The sequence below is a fragment of the Leptosomus discolor genome, chromosome 7 (genome assembly GCF_034619465.1).
Source record: "Leptosomus discolor isolate bLepDis1 chromosome 7, bLepDis1.hap2, whole genome shotgun sequence".
NCBI classification, from domain to species: Eukaryota; Metazoa; Chordata; class Aves; order Leptosomiformes; family Leptosomidae; genus Leptosomus; species Leptosomus discolor.
This window is the reverse complement of record NC_141397.1, coordinates 16824867-16840037: the sequence shown is the minus strand read 5'-3', so window position 1 is coordinate 16840037 and position 15171 is coordinate 16824867. Positions and strand designations below refer to the sequence as shown.

Below are 15171 nucleotides of genomic sequence, written 5' to 3'. Positions count from 1 at the left end.
AATGTATTCTTACATTAAGCAAAGATAGAGAAATTGCAATGAAGTAGGTGGGTGGGTTAAGTAGGTAAAAAGCATGTAAGACTGGTAAAGTGGCTTTTTTGAGCTTCAGTATTCAAGTCAAAGATGACTTGAAGAGATGATGAGTTCTGTTTAATTTTCCTCCCTTTCTTTTTGATTAATTTGGCTCAGTTTATTACTTTTTATTGAGTTTTATTCAGTATTTTATTACTTTTCCAGTGATTCAGATGTCATATTTAGCCTCAAAAGTTGATAACCATGTCTCTCTTAACTAGCATTTTGCTTGTGGAGTTTGTACTCCTTAGATGGATGTTTCTGGTATTTTTCATGCCTGGAAGATCTTGTGCTTGGAGAAATGCTGTGTTTTTATGGGTATCAATCCTGGTGCTCATAAATAACATCATGAATGATTTTGGATACACTTTCTTCATAGGTTTTTTTTTTGCTCTGCTTTGGAGACAGGGCTTCAAAATCACTTCTTACTCAGTTTTTTTCACTGAGGGTGAGGGGAAGGAAGAATTGCTAGCAGGGGAGCTAATAAAATACTATATTGCCTTTCACCCTGAAACTTCCTCAGCTAAGAAGGCATGCAGGGATTCGTTTGGGCTCAACACTGATGCTTAGTATTGCATGGCTTGGATCCCTGTTGCCCAGGTATTTCTCTACTGCCTAGTTAATCTTACATGGAGAGCAGGAACATTGCTTCTCACAAAGAGGCTTACCCAGGTATTGATTTATTGATGAACTGGAACATACTAGATTCCTCACGTTGAAAGCGTTGCACATTCGGGGTGGACACACAGGAAGGCAGAGAGGCATTCAGTTTCTGAATACAGTGTGTGTTGTCATATGCACACTTGGCATGACTTTATGAAGTGTTACATATACTGGCAGAGACGTTTTAAATTGGAGGATCACAAGTAATGCATGTAAAAAGTTCTTTAGTCCTTTCCTTTTAAAGACTGAAGGTACCATATGGATCATCTCTTTGCTCTTGAAAATCAATAGGAATGTTTTTGTTCTTTCTGTGCAAGAACTAAGCTAATACTACAATCAGGATCTCTGACCTCCATTAAAAGCTGCTTTCATTGAGAAAGGGAAGGCAGAAGATGAAACAGAAGACTGACTCTTTCAGTGTGGCTGAGTGTGTGTTGGTTGCTCTGCTCGTGAGAACTTGTCTCGATGAACTTTAGTTGGTGACTCCATCTGACTTGAAAGCTTGATGTTTCTTAATGTAAGGGGAAAAGGAAGTCCTGGTGCCATGGAAATTCTTTAATGAGACAAAACACTGTAGAACTATCAATCTTTCTTTCTGTCTCTGGGATTTTGATAGAAAGGACTGGGGATTCTCAGGATCAGGTGAAGTAAGGACTGTATGTGCTCTTTCTGTGCATGAGAGGTGATGATCGCTTCTTCTAGGTCCAAAAAATTCAGCTATGCTGTATGAATGTTTGCTATGAATGTGCGCATGACTAAGCATATTGTGAAGAGTTACACAGTTATAAATAGTCTTTTGAAAAGAATTTCAGAACTCCCCATAAGCTGGAGATAACTGATGCATGAAATGTAGTTTCAGGGAGATTGCTTCAGGACATTTGTACATGTCACACAAAGGTTATCTGTAATCTGGCAGCAAAATACAGTAGTCTTACTTGATGTAGATGTGTTTCAGGACAAATAAATATTTCTAAGGATCCCAGGAATTACACTTTCATAAGCACCCCAAATTAGATGAGGGAAGAGAGTTGGCTTTGGTTTCTGATAGCAGGTGCCAGTAGCTGCTGGACTGAAGTAGTCCAGTGCAGCTCGGAGAGAATACTGTCTGGCCACAGAGTAATTCTTCCTGTGGTTTTTAGACTTTAGTTTTTACTTCAAGAGTGAATTTGTAGCTGAGGTCCAGCATCCACAGGTTTCTTGGGTGCCAGGTACCACTGAATTTTTGAATCAATACTGGTTAATACTTAGGAATAGGAGAGATGTACCTGTACAGTGATGTACTTGCTGCAGATTTCCTCTGTCACTGAAAAGAATAAGGTACTGAGTTCTATGCCTGGTCATTCTTGCTTTCTTGAGATCTTGATGAGGTATATGTCATTCTATGGCTTTTTAGAGAAGAAGAGGTAGAAATTAAAGGAGAAACAAAGAACCAGGAATAGGAACATAGGATTGTAGGGGAGCAGCTAGATTACTAAATCTGGTGAAGCATAAAAACATTCTTTAGACCTGCCAGTACATGCAGTTTTCTATGAGTTTTTTAGAGCTGTTTAGGAAAATACTTGGCACATTGTGTTTCCATGAAATTAATTGCTAATGATCACATCCATTCCAGGAGAAAGTGCACCTGGATGATATTCAGGTGGTTTTTTGAAGTTTATTTAGGAAAAAAAAAATGGTCCTCATATTCTAAACCAGCAGACTAGTATTTTTCTTGGTATTTGGATTCCACCTTGCTGATAATATGGTAGCTATTGACACCTTTTGATATAATGTGAATAGCTGCCTAATTTAGATCGTATTAAGCCATATGTCTGATTCAGAAGACCAAAGATGTTGAATGTAAATTCTGTGTATTAGGAAGTACAGGGTTGTTTCTACATACCAGGTAAAGGCAAATCGAAGCATCTATTTCAAATGCCAATATATACAAAATTATCCTATTAACAGTAGATAAGATTCAAACAAGTACTTATTTTTTTGCAGTCTTTTCCTACCATTTGGCCTTGATAAAATAACAAAACTGCTTAATGAGAATTTGCACATTTGGAAAAGGGTGGGTTCCTTTTTTGAACCTTCTTATTATTTAGAACATCTATTCCACTATTGCAGTTGCAATAAACAGAATATACGTGTCATACCAATCTTGAGTGCACTGGACACACAGGCACCAAAATGCAGTGTGTTAGAATCAGAATTACAGAATTAGTAAAGATTTGTTTCTTCTGTTCGAGAAATTTCTGAGAATGTGTAAGAAGTGCAAATGTTCTGATCTTTTGAGCTTTTCTGTCAAGTTTTTCTTACAGTTGCCTGGCTTCAGCCGATGGACAATAAAAAAAGAACCCCCCAAAAATGTAATTTAATAAGTTACTTCTGAAAATAAACTGTGAGGAAAGGGGAAATGCAGAATGGGAAGTAATTCCTGTGTATAGCTAAGACATATGTAATGTATATGTGTAATAAATTTGCTGCTAGAAAACTGAAATGCTAAAGGTACAGAAGCAATCTCTTTTTCTTTCCTTTTTTTTCGTGCAGATATGCGTGGACCATTACGTAAGATGCACCACCATTGCATCCCATTTTGTCTATTTTGCTCATTGTCCACAGCAATCCGTAGTGTGCTGCTAAGAGCAGGGATACTTGTTCTGTAGTTTTAATGTTACGGACGGCCATCCCTAAAAATAGAAATTCAGCCTATTAAAGTTACCTGATGTAGAGCAGGAAGAATATTCATGACTGATGCAATTATATTTCTATTATTTGAGTTTAAAAGTTACGCTTTCTGGTTTTTTGCCTTGCTTCTACTTCTTCCTGGACCACAGGTGGCAAACATTCCTTGGACTGCACGTTAATATTAACAGAAGGAGACTCTGCCAAATCTTTAGCTGTGTCTGGCTTAGGTGTTATTGGTAGAGACAGATACGGAGTATTCCCACTCAGGGGTAAAATTCTCAATGTTCGAGAAGCTTCTCACAAGCAGGTGAGTAGTCTTGTCATCTCCTTTTAGCTGACAGATGGATGCCTCCTGTTTATTTCTGGTTTCTAGGCTTACAGCTTCGTGTTTTAGTTTTTTTTTTTTTCATTAAAATCTTGTGGCTGGGATTTCATGAAGTACCAGCTACTTTAAAGCCTGGGATAAGCCTGGAAACATTAAGTGTTTTACAGTTTAATAAATCAATAATTGAATTAATAAGTACAGTACTGGAATGATAAATTTTATTTCTTCACGAGTGCAAGGAAATTCTGCTATGACTTATACTAACATTTTACATGAACACTTCAAAAACTCTAAAATGTTATATTCTCTCCATTGCTATGTGATTTCATTGACTCCCAATGTGAGGCGGTAGCAGCAGCATTACCCCATCACATTACTTCTGCTGCCTTCCATACTTTGTGTATAGTAAGTTATGTTGCAAATGCCCATAGAAATAGTGGAAAGAGAAGGCACCTTTGTGAGAAGACTTTGTGTTACATGCACTTTTCTCCCTGTCTTCTGGACCCAAAGTGCTCTGGCTGTAGAGGAGAAAGGGAGTGGTACAGTCTTGAGAATGTGCATGTACAGAAGAAATATTTACAAGTGTGAAGGCTGCAAGGGGGCTGGGGATAAAAAGGTTACAAAGTTGAGGTAAGGATGCATTGAAAAAGTAGCTATAAAGCCCAGCTAAAAAAGATTGGGATATTTCTGAATTTCTGTTTTAACGCTGATTGCAACAATAACTTTTTTTATACAGATTATGGAAAATGCAGAAATCAACAACATCATCAAAATAGTTGGACTACAGTATAAGAAAAGCTATGAAGATCCAGAATCTCTGAAAAGTTTGAGATATGGAAAAATTATGATCATGACAGATCAGGTTAGTCTGAAATTCACAGGTTTTAATACACAGAGCTGCTTAAAATGTGTTTTGCTGGAATTTGGTAGGTTACATTTCTGTGCACAATAACCTGTCTCTCTTGTATGACAATAAGGATGTATTCAGAGGGAATCCCTAATGTATGAGCTTTCTTTGTGGGAATAATTTATCTATATGTTGTTTTAGAACCACAGAATGTATTGGGTTGGAAGGGACCTCTAAAGGTCATCTAGTTCAACCCCCCTACAATAAGCAGGGACATCTCTAACTAGGTCAGGTTGCTCAGAGCCCCATCAAGCTTGACCTTGAATGTCTCCAGGGATGGGGCTTCCACTGCCTCTCTGGGCAACCTGTTCCAGTGATCAACCACCATCATATTAAAGAACTTTTTACAATCTAAATCTGCCCTTTTCTAGCTTAAAACCATTGCCCCTTGTCCTATCACTGCAAACACTTGGGAACAGTTCTTCCCCTGCCTTCTTATAGGCCCCATTCAGGCGTTGGAAGGCTGCTATTAGGTCCCCCAGGAGCCTTCTCCTCTCCAGGCTGAACAACCCCAAATCTCTCAGCCTGTCTTCATAGGAGAGGCGCTCCAGCCCTCTGATCATATTTGCGGCCCTCCTCTGGACAGGCTCCAACAGGTCCACATCCTTCTTGTGTTGGGGGCTCTAGAGCTGGACACAGCGTTGCTGGTGAGGTCTCACCAGGGCAGAGTAGAGGGGCAGAATCACCCCTCTTGATCTGCTGGCCACACTTCTTTTGATGCAGCCCAGGATGTGATTGGCTTTCTGGGCTGCAGTTGCACATTGGTGGCTGATGTCCAGCTTTTCATCCACCAGTACCCCCAAGTCTTTTTCTACAGGGCTGCTCTTTAGCATGTCTTCTCCCAGCCTGTATTGATACTGGCAGTTGCCCCAGTCCAGGTGCAGGACCCTGCACCTGGCCATGTTGAACCTCATGAGGTTCACCTGGGCCCACCTCTCCAGCTTGTCCAGGTCTTTCTGGATGGCATCCCGTCCCTCTGGCATATTGACTGTACCACCCATCTAGGTGTCATCAGCAAACTTGCTGAGGGTGCACTCAGTGCCACTGTCAATATCATTAATGAAGATACTAAACAACACTGGTCCCAGTATGGACCCCTGAGGGATACCACTTGTCACTGTTTTCCATCTGGACACAGAGCCATTGACCACTACTCTCTGGATGCGACCATCCAGCCAATTCCTTATCCACTGAATACTCCACCCATTGAACCCATATCTCTCCATCTTAGAGAGAAGAGTGTTGTGGGGTACCATGTCAAAGGCCTTGCAGAAGTCCAGATAGATGACATCCGTAGCTCTTTCCTTGTCCACTGATGCAGTCACTCCATTGTAGAAAGCCACTAGGTTCGTCAGGCAGGACTTGCCACTTAGTAAAGCCACGCTGTCTGTCTTGAATCACCTCCCTGTCCTCCATGTGCCTTAGCACATCTTCTAGGAGGATCTGTTCCATGATCTTCCCAGGCACAGAGGTGAGGCTGACAGGTCGATAGTTCCCAGGGTCCTCCTTTCTACCCTTTTTAAAAACAGACATAATGTTTCCTTTCTTCCAGTCACTAGGGACTTCACCTGACTGCCATGACTTTTCAAATATCATGGAGAGTGGCTTGGCAACTACATCAACCAGTTCCCTCAGGACTCTGCAATGCATCTCATCAGGTCCTATGGACTTGTGTATGTTCAGGTTCCTCAGATGGTCACGAACCTTGTCTTCGCTTACGGTGGCAGAGTCTTCACTTACCTTTGTCTCCCTGGTCCTCGTCTTGTGGACCATTAACTTGAGAGCTGTGAGGAGAGAGGTGAAAACTGAGGCAAAAAATTGTTGAGAACTTTTGCCTTCTTGTCTGTTGTTACTAGTTCACCATTGCTGCTCATCAGGGGGATACACTTTCTTTGACCTTCCTTTTATGGTTTACATACCTGTAGAAGCCCTTCTTGTTTTTCTTTGCATCCCTTGCCAAGTTCAGCTCCAGCTACACCTTGGTCTTCCTGACCTTATCCCTACGCAACCGGGCAACGTCCCTGTACTCTTCCCAGGGTGCCTTTCTCTGCTTCCACGACCTGTGCTGTTCCATCTTACCTTTTAGTTTGACCAGTAGGTCTCGACTCAGCTATGCTGGTCTCTTGCCCTCCTTGCCTGATTTCTTACACCTGGGGATTGAGAGTGCTTGCACTCTATGGAAAGCGTCCTTCAAGATCTGCCAGCTCTGTTCTGCTCCTTTGTCCCTGAGAGCCGTTTCCCAGGGTGTCCTATTGACTAACTCCTTGAAGAGCTGGAAATTTCCTTTCCTAAAATTTAAGGTCCTGACTATGCTTTTCATCTGCCTCATACGCTTTAGGACAGTGAACTGCACTAGTGCATGATCACTGCAGCCCGGGCTGCCTCAATCTTAACATCCCTGATGAGTTCACTTGCATTTGTGACCATCAGGTTCAATATCGCATCCCCTCAGGTAGGGCTGTCTATTTCTTGCCTTAAGAAGTTGTTGTCTAGGTACTCCAGGAGTCTCCTGGATTGCTTACGGCTTGCCGCGCCACTTTTCCAACAGTTGTTGGGGTGGTTGAAGTCCCTCAGCAGGATGAGAGCCTGTGTGGACAATATCTCCTGGAGCTGGAGTAAGAAGGCTTCATCAATAGGTTCACCTTGATCTGGTGGCCTGTAGTAGGCACCAACCACAAGGCTCCCTTTGTTGTCTCGATTCCTAATTCTTACCCATAAGCTTTCAACCTTCTCATGGCTATTCTTTAGGGACAACTCTTCACACTCTATCCATTTCTTAATACCTGCACCCCTCCTTCTACTCCTGTCACTTTGAACAGCTTGTAGCCATCAATAGCCACACTTCAGTCATAGTTTCAGTAATGGCCACTTCAGTAATGGCCATCCCACCAAGTTTTGGTAATGGCCACTATGTCGTAGCCTTCTTGTAGCCCGATAGCTTCCAATTCCTCCTGTTTGTTGCCCATGCTGCATGCATTGGTGTAGAGGCACTTCAGCTGGGCTGCTGGCTGTATCACCTTCTTAGAGGAACACCCCTTTATTACCCCAAGGTGTTTCATGGATGCTACCTGTTAGCTTCTATTTCCTCAGGAGCCCCTTTCTCATCTATGTAAGAGTTTGCCTGTGCTGCAGTGTCTACAGCATGCTTCAGGGCAGCAGGTTGAAGGCCCTTACTGTCACCCCATCCCTCTAACCCTGGTGTGTCATCCTGCTGCTTATCACAGATAATCTTGATACTATTATCCCCTCCCTCTTCACATTTAGTTTAAAGCCCTGTCAATCAGATCCACAATCTCTTGGGCAAAGACCCTCTTCCCCCTTTGAGAAAGGTATCTCCCATTTGATGTCAGCATTCCTGGTGCTGTGTAGGCCATCCCATTATCAAAAAAACCCAAAATTGTGGCGGTGACACCGTCCACGGAGCCATGTGTTGTTAGATTGGATCCTCCCTTCCAATGTCACTGCTTTCAACTGGAAGGGGAGAAGAAAAAAATAACCTGCGCCCCAGATTCTCTCACTAACCGTCCCAAGGCCCTGAAGTCTTTATTGATCGTTCTTGGACTACTAGTTGCTACTTGCTCTCCACCCACATGGAAAATCAGTAGTGGGTATTAATCTGTGGACCTCACTACGCTAGGAAGTTTCCTAGTGACATCCTTAACCCGGGCTCTAGGGAGACAGCAGACCTCCCTGTGAGGAGGGTCTATGCAGCATATTGGACCCTCTGTTCCCCTCAGAACAGTTGCCTACAACTATAACCCTTCTCTTCTTCCTTTTGGGTGGGATTTTGCTTGCTGCCCCTACCATGAACTTGCCTCCACTCTGTCGTTTCATTTAGGCTTCTGCCTTTGGGCCTGACAGGGGCAGGATACAGAGGCCCCCTGATCCTGGGTGCTCTCTGATGGGTGCTTCCACTTCTGTTTCAAGGAGGACAGAGCCTGGCTCCACCAGTCTATCTCCTGTTCCACCTCCCTAATGCTCCTCAACCTTTCAGCCTCTTCACGCAGCTCTGCCACCAGGCAGATCATCCACCTGTTCACAGAGGACGCAGCAGTTCTCATCGCTCCCCTGTGTTGCCAGCGCAAGGCTCTGGCACTCCCTGCAGCCTGTGTCCTGGATGGCTGCATGTTTCTGTGGGAGTTCTGTCTGGGTTCCCAGGTCTGTTCTGGCGAGTGCAGAGCTCGGTGCATTCTGCTAGGCGGAGACCATGGCTGAGCTCTGCTCGCTCTCCCACGTGCCCTGCTCGTGCTCACAGGTGAGAGCGCTCACAGTGAGAAGGTCGGCTGCTTCGCTTTTCACCAGCAGAAAAGAACCTGGCGGTACTGGTCAACAGCTGCCTGAACATGCGCCAGTAGTGTGCCCAGGTGGCCAAGAAGGCCAATGGCATCCTGGCCTGTATCAGAAATAGCGTCACCAGCAGGAGTAGGGAGGTAATTGTGCCCATGTACTCAGCACTGGTGAGGCTGCACCTTGAATACTGTGTTCAGTTTTGGGCCTCTCACTACAAGAGACATTGAGGTGCTGGAGCATGTCCAGAGAAGGGCAACGAAGCTGGTGAAGGGTCTGGAGAACAGGTCTTAGGAGGAACGTCTGAGGAAACTGGGGCTGTTCAGCCTGGAGAAGAGGAGCCTGAGGGGAGACCTTATCGCTCTCAACAACTACCTGAAAGGAGGCTGTAGCGAGGTGGGGGTTGGTCTCTTTTCCCAAGTAACAAGTGATAGGACAAGAGGAAATAGCCTCAAGTTGCGCCGGGGAGGTTTAGATTGCACATTAGGAAAAACTTCATTACCGAAAGAGCAGTCAAGCATTGGAACAGGCTGCCCAGGGAAAGTGGTGGAGTCGCCATCCCTGCAGGCGTTCAAAAAACGCGTAGATGTGGTGCTTAGGGACATGATTTAGTGGCCATGCTGGTATTAAGTCAATGGTTGGACTTGATGCATTATCTCAGAGGTCTGTTCCAACCTTACGATTCTGTGACCATGTCGCTTCTGGTTTTGCTGTTTTTACATCTCCTGTGGTTGCACTGGCAGCGCCCCTAGCCATGTCAGCCTCTCAGCCTCACCCATGTCAGAGCTCCTGGCTCCTGCTGGGCCTCACTGCTCTTCCTCGGGTTCCCCTGGCACTGGGAACCCCCTGTCTGCCTTGATCTAGTGCTCAGCTACAGAACTTACCGCTGCTGTTGCCGCTGCTTTGCTTTTCACCGATTGGAGTAACTTTTGGTTAGTCCAAATGAACAACTGAACTTTGCTGCGTGGTAGCGGAGACACCAAAGTAATATCAACATGTATAAACAAGAATGCTTTTGATAAGTTGAAAATATGGTGAAAGTAAAGACAAAAGGGAACAGTAGATAAGGTAGTAATGCTCGGAAGTCAGAGAGAAACAAGAATGCAAGCAATTACTTTTGGATAATCTCATGAAGTGTGTGTCTGTTTTTCAGATTTTAAAAGTCTAGAAATCCTATGCTTTGGATATTTGTGAAGCTTTGTTATTTTTTCCCAGAGAGGCTGAACTATCAAGCATCTTAACACCAATGAGAACTGTGGGCCAGGCTTGGCTTTCTTCCACAAAGATTCAGCTCCGTGATGTCTGAGAGAGCTGTGTAGTTCTCAGAGAAAACATGCCACAGGCAAAGAAACCTTTGAGCTGCAACTGTGCACTTAGCTTGGAAGAGCTTATTATTAGCTCAGGGACAGTGTCATTCACAGGTGGCTATCTTATACCCAGGCCCAATTTGGAATCCAAATTAAAACTAACTGTTCCATTCTATATTTTCTGTCAACAGACATTGTTTTGATGTATCCAGGCCAGTGAGTGGGTTTTTTGATGGCTTTGGGGATTCTGACATTTTATAAAATTGCCTCATGTTCTCATGTTCTGATTCAGGATCAAGATGGATCTCACATAAAAGGCTTATTGATCAATTTTATTCATCATAATTGGCCATCACTGTTGAAACACGGTTTTCTGGAGGAATTCATCACTCCTATTGTAAAGGTATGGGTTCTATTAATGAGATTTTATTAATTACCTACAGTGCAACAGAGAAGTTGATTAGGTTTTGTTTTTATTTTTTAAAGGCAAGCAAAAATAAGCAAGAACTTTCATTCTATAGTATTCCTGAATTTGATGAGTGGAAGAAACATATGGAGAATCATAAAGCATGGAAGATAAAATACTACAAAGGTCTGTTTAAAAACAAATAGGTGGACCTCATGGTTCTAAAAATACATAATAAATGGGTGCTATGAAGTTTTTGTTTGTAGGTGTTTTCATGATGCTACCTTCTGTAATGATTTTATAATATCCCCAGTAAAACAAAGGGGGTAAAAGAATAAAACTTAAATTTTTAATATGGAGTGACTATTTATTGTACAGGTTTGGGTACCAGCACTGCTAAAGAAGCAAAAGAATATTTTGCTGACATGGAAAGACATCGGATCTTATTTCGATATGCTGGTCCTGAGGATGATGCTGCCATTACACTGGTAAGAACTTATAAAAGTGCTTCTATATGATATGTTTTAGTTTCCATTGTTTACTGAAAATGACACCTAAGGAAGTCTTAACAGGGTTGTATGGTTTGGTTTTTTTTGAGTAACTGAAAAAATACTTTTGGAAGAGTAAGAAGCTTTTGAATTTTGGAATAAGAGCTTTATCCATGCTACAAAATCAGCTCTACCTTCTGCTTGGTAGCTTTGCTCAGTTTTGTGTGGTGTGACTATCAAGAAACGTTACATTCAGAATTGCTTTTAGAGACAGAACATACAAGAGAGCCCAAACAAATGGTGTTTTCACCTCTACTTGGGGATCTGAATTTTGTTCCTGAACAAATAAGATCAGATAAATATTATTTATTCACTGCAGATCTATAAGTGGCATATATGTATTCATGTGTGTGTTCCACATATTTGAATTTGAAACCTTTTAAATAGTTGTGTGCAGGAAGTACTTGTGTTTCAAAGAGGGCTTCTGGAAGGCGAAAGGATAGAGTGTCTGGAACAAAGCTGTTTTCTCAAGAAATGTTTCTTGAGACACAAATACCCAATTGTTATCTGCTTTAGTTTGCTCTTTTAATTGTAGGTGGTATTAGAAAGAAAAAGGGGTAGGAGAGAAAAAAAAATACAAATGGGAAAATACCCATCTTAGACAAAACAACTTTTTCCTTATATAACAAGGTTTTTTTAATACTGTGGATCTAGTAAAATGGTGTGTTTTTATTAATGGAAAAGTATAGTAGGTATCTGTTCTGTTGAAGAAAACCAGCCTGTTATGTCAGAGGTTATTTGTGCCACTCATTTTACTTCTGCCCAAGGTGCACTTGAATATAGTCTGTGCATATGGTTCTGCATCCCAGAGAACTGTGTTCATCTGGCTAGAAAACAAGTCTGGATATTTGCATATACATTAAACCAATTGGTGGAGAGACCCAGAACTCCCTGATTAAAATTCTAAGCTCTATTTCTGCAAATAGACCTCCATATACAGGCTGATATCTGAGGCCATATAACCCATTACAGCTGATCCTCACTGTTCTCTGAAATGATATTCTGTCAATTAGGGATGAAGCTTGTCATCTCAGTTACACTGGGAACAGCTACTGACTGGTACTGAAGCTGTTAGCAGCAGCTTCACTTATGCTCCTACCTGCATTTTCTCTGCTAATAGCTATAGTCTCAGCCCCAAGTTTTACTCTGGGCATAGGTGGTGTAAGGTTAAGGCCCTGCCAGGCCTCATGGTAGCTGTAATCTAAGAAAACAAAAATCATTTCAGATAGCAAGTTGTTTAGCATTCTTTTGCTCACAAATGAAGTCTTAGAATAGCAGTTTTAAGTGGAGCAAGAAAACCCCTTTTTATTCTATTCAAGAATACATATTTGAGAATAATTTTTATTCAAACTTTTTTATTCTATTAAAATAATTTTGAAGCTGATCCAGCTCTTGGTTATTTGTCACTTCAGTGGTTTAGGAAAAATATAGATACACTGAAAGGAGCCAGAAGAAAATGGTAAGAATTTAGTCATGTTTTTGCAAAAGCCTTGTCTTAAGCCTTTGGCGGTCTAACACCATAAATTGTTGAGCTTTGTTCACAAAGGAAGTCAGTCTGATGCAAAACAGGGTGATATCACTTTGTCTCTTTCTCAGAGAGTAAGTTACTAAGGTTTACTCTTTATTATGTATTACCATGGTCTCTAAGGAAATGAAACTAATTGAGCTCTTTTGGAGTGCTACAGTTAGAGTACTTTAAAAAAGATAGCACTGATGACTGTCGTTTTAGCAGGAGAGTGGTTAAATTCAGGACACCATGGAGTCTCTATATGTTATTCATTGAGAAAAAAAGTGCTTCAACAACTCACAAAATTTTCCCAAAGTAGTTGAAATTTTGTTTAAACCACATATTCAGTTTTCATGTGTTCTTCTCTTAGTCTTCTGGAGAAGAAATTCACTGGAGGGGAACTCTGTTTCTCTAACAGGACAAAGTCTTTCAAAACCTTCCTGTGTCTTTTTATAGTGATAAGTGGTTGCTTTAAAGTGATGCCTTGTCATCATGGAGGCTAAGGCCCTCAGTCAGCTGGCCTAAACTCTGGCTCAGTCTTTTCATGCAGTGTCAATTTTGTCAAATTGTCAATTTTCTTAAGAGCACTAGAGCCATCCAGTCAGGAACAGCTACAAATTATTGGCATTCTGTGGCTGACAGAGCAAAGAAGGCATGGGGAGGACAAGAAGAGTGGGGTATTTTTTCTAATACCTTCAGTTAATATTCTTGATGACAGCTGGTTGTAGTTCAGTCTAAATGATGAACCCAACCTTAAAATTGTTTGGGGCAAGATCCCAACATTGGGGAAAGATCCTTTAAACTTCTGTATCGGAGGATAACTCTGATGTGAAGAGAGGCATAAAAATGATAAGATTTGTCTAAATATGTACAGATTTTGGGAAAGTAATGTGAATTTAGATGATGATCAGTGAAAGATCTGTCAGTTCAAAAAACCTTGTGCAACCATATCTTGTATTGCTGCTTAAAGCTAAACGTTAGTTATACAGATTATCTTGTCCAAATAAATGTTATTGAATTCTTGATCAGATAGTGCAGTATACTTAAAATTCTGACTAAAGTAACATACATTTACACAACCATACAAATGCTGATAATTTAGTGTACTTGGAATCTTTTCAGGCCTTTAGTAAGAAGAAGATTGATGACCGAAAAGAATGGTTAACAAACTTCATGGAGGACAGGCGACAGCGTCGGCTACATGGCCTTCCTGAGGTGAGTCCTAGATAATAGTAATAAATCTGGTGGCTGAAATTTAAATGTAATGTAGTTTTTGTATCGAATGAATAACGTATGTATGTTTTTTCAGCAATTTTTATACGGTACAGCAACAAAACATTTGACGTACAATGACTTCATTAACAAGGAGTTGATCCTTTTCTCAAATTCAGACAACGAGAGATCTATTCCTTCCCTTGTTGATGGTAAGATGATAATTCATTATGATTTATTGGAATATTCCTTTTTATTGTTGGTTTTTAAGCCTGTGGTTTGTATTGGAAATCAATGCATTCAGGTAGAGAATAGAACAACTTCTATATTTTAGTTTTCATTCATCACTCATATGCTAAGGAATTGCCATTTCTTCTGTGAGGAAGTTTAAGCTGTTGCTGTGCAGCCAGACCTATTCCCTAGACCATCCAAGTGCTTTATTTCTAGTCAAACCATCAGAGAAAACAAGTCTTAAATGCTTATAATAATTAAAATTCAAGTTGACAGCTGAGTGCAGATGAAGATGCAAATGTTTTCTTCCTTCAGTCCTACACCGCAGGCAGCGTTTTAGTGGCTACTGACTTTTCCTGTAATCTTGCTAGGGTTCTGTCAATCAGGTTTGCTAACTCTCCCCTTGCAATAGCACAAATGTTAAAGGAAGCAGCTTACTACACTACAGCTTCATTTGTAAAACTGTCTGCAAGCAGCATGAGCAGGAATTTCTGCCTATGTTATTGTCAGTATGTGTATGCCTACTAAGATACGGAAAAAATGCCTTGAAGTTTCATAGGGGGAAAAAAAAAGCACATTTATCTCCACTTTCCAGTACATTTTTTCTACAGGAGGTAGTCAGCCTTTTTGACCCGACAGACCCAATATTCATGCAGCAAGAGCTTTTTATATTTTAGATGAGAAAATGGGATAGCTCACATGTGGATAGGGGTAGTAGCTTCCTGGTAGGATGGATGTCCAGGTCTGCTGCAGAATGAGGCTGGGTTAGATAGCAGACACATCACTAGGGAATCAAAGAATGTCTGTCTCTCTTTCAGCTTCTCCAGACTTACTTCCTCCCATAGTTGGGTACTTGGATTAACTCGTAGTCTCTACGCAAGCATTTCATAGTTTACTGCTCTGTAGGAAGATTCACTATAGACCTGCGTGTTTTGTTGTTCCTTGTAACATACTCTGCCCTGAGTGCTTTCTCGGAAACAGCAGAATGATTTTGGTGAAACTTAAAATAAAGAATGAACTTGCAGTAGGTAACTGT

General features: G+C 41.5%; 1 protein-coding gene across 1 annotated transcript in view; it reads left to right on the top strand.

Annotated features, from left to right (window-relative positions):
- The window catches only part of TOP2B (DNA topoisomerase II beta), a 70118-nt gene that overhangs the window by 31341 nt on the left and 23606 nt on the right, over nt 1–15171 (top strand). The window contains exons 12-18 of the mRNA XM_086468526.1: nt 3555–3712; nt 4467–4592; nt 10524–10634; nt 10718–10823; nt 11016–11125; nt 13815–13907; nt 14002–14116. Coding sequence (XP_086324652.1) covers nt 3555–3712; nt 4467–4592; nt 10524–10634; nt 10718–10823; nt 11016–11125; nt 13815–13907; nt 14002–14116 — 819 coding nt within the window. The remainder of the gene's footprint in view (nt 1–3554; nt 3713–4466; nt 4593–10523; nt 10635–10717; nt 10824–11015; nt 11126–13814; nt 13908–14001; nt 14117–15171) is intronic.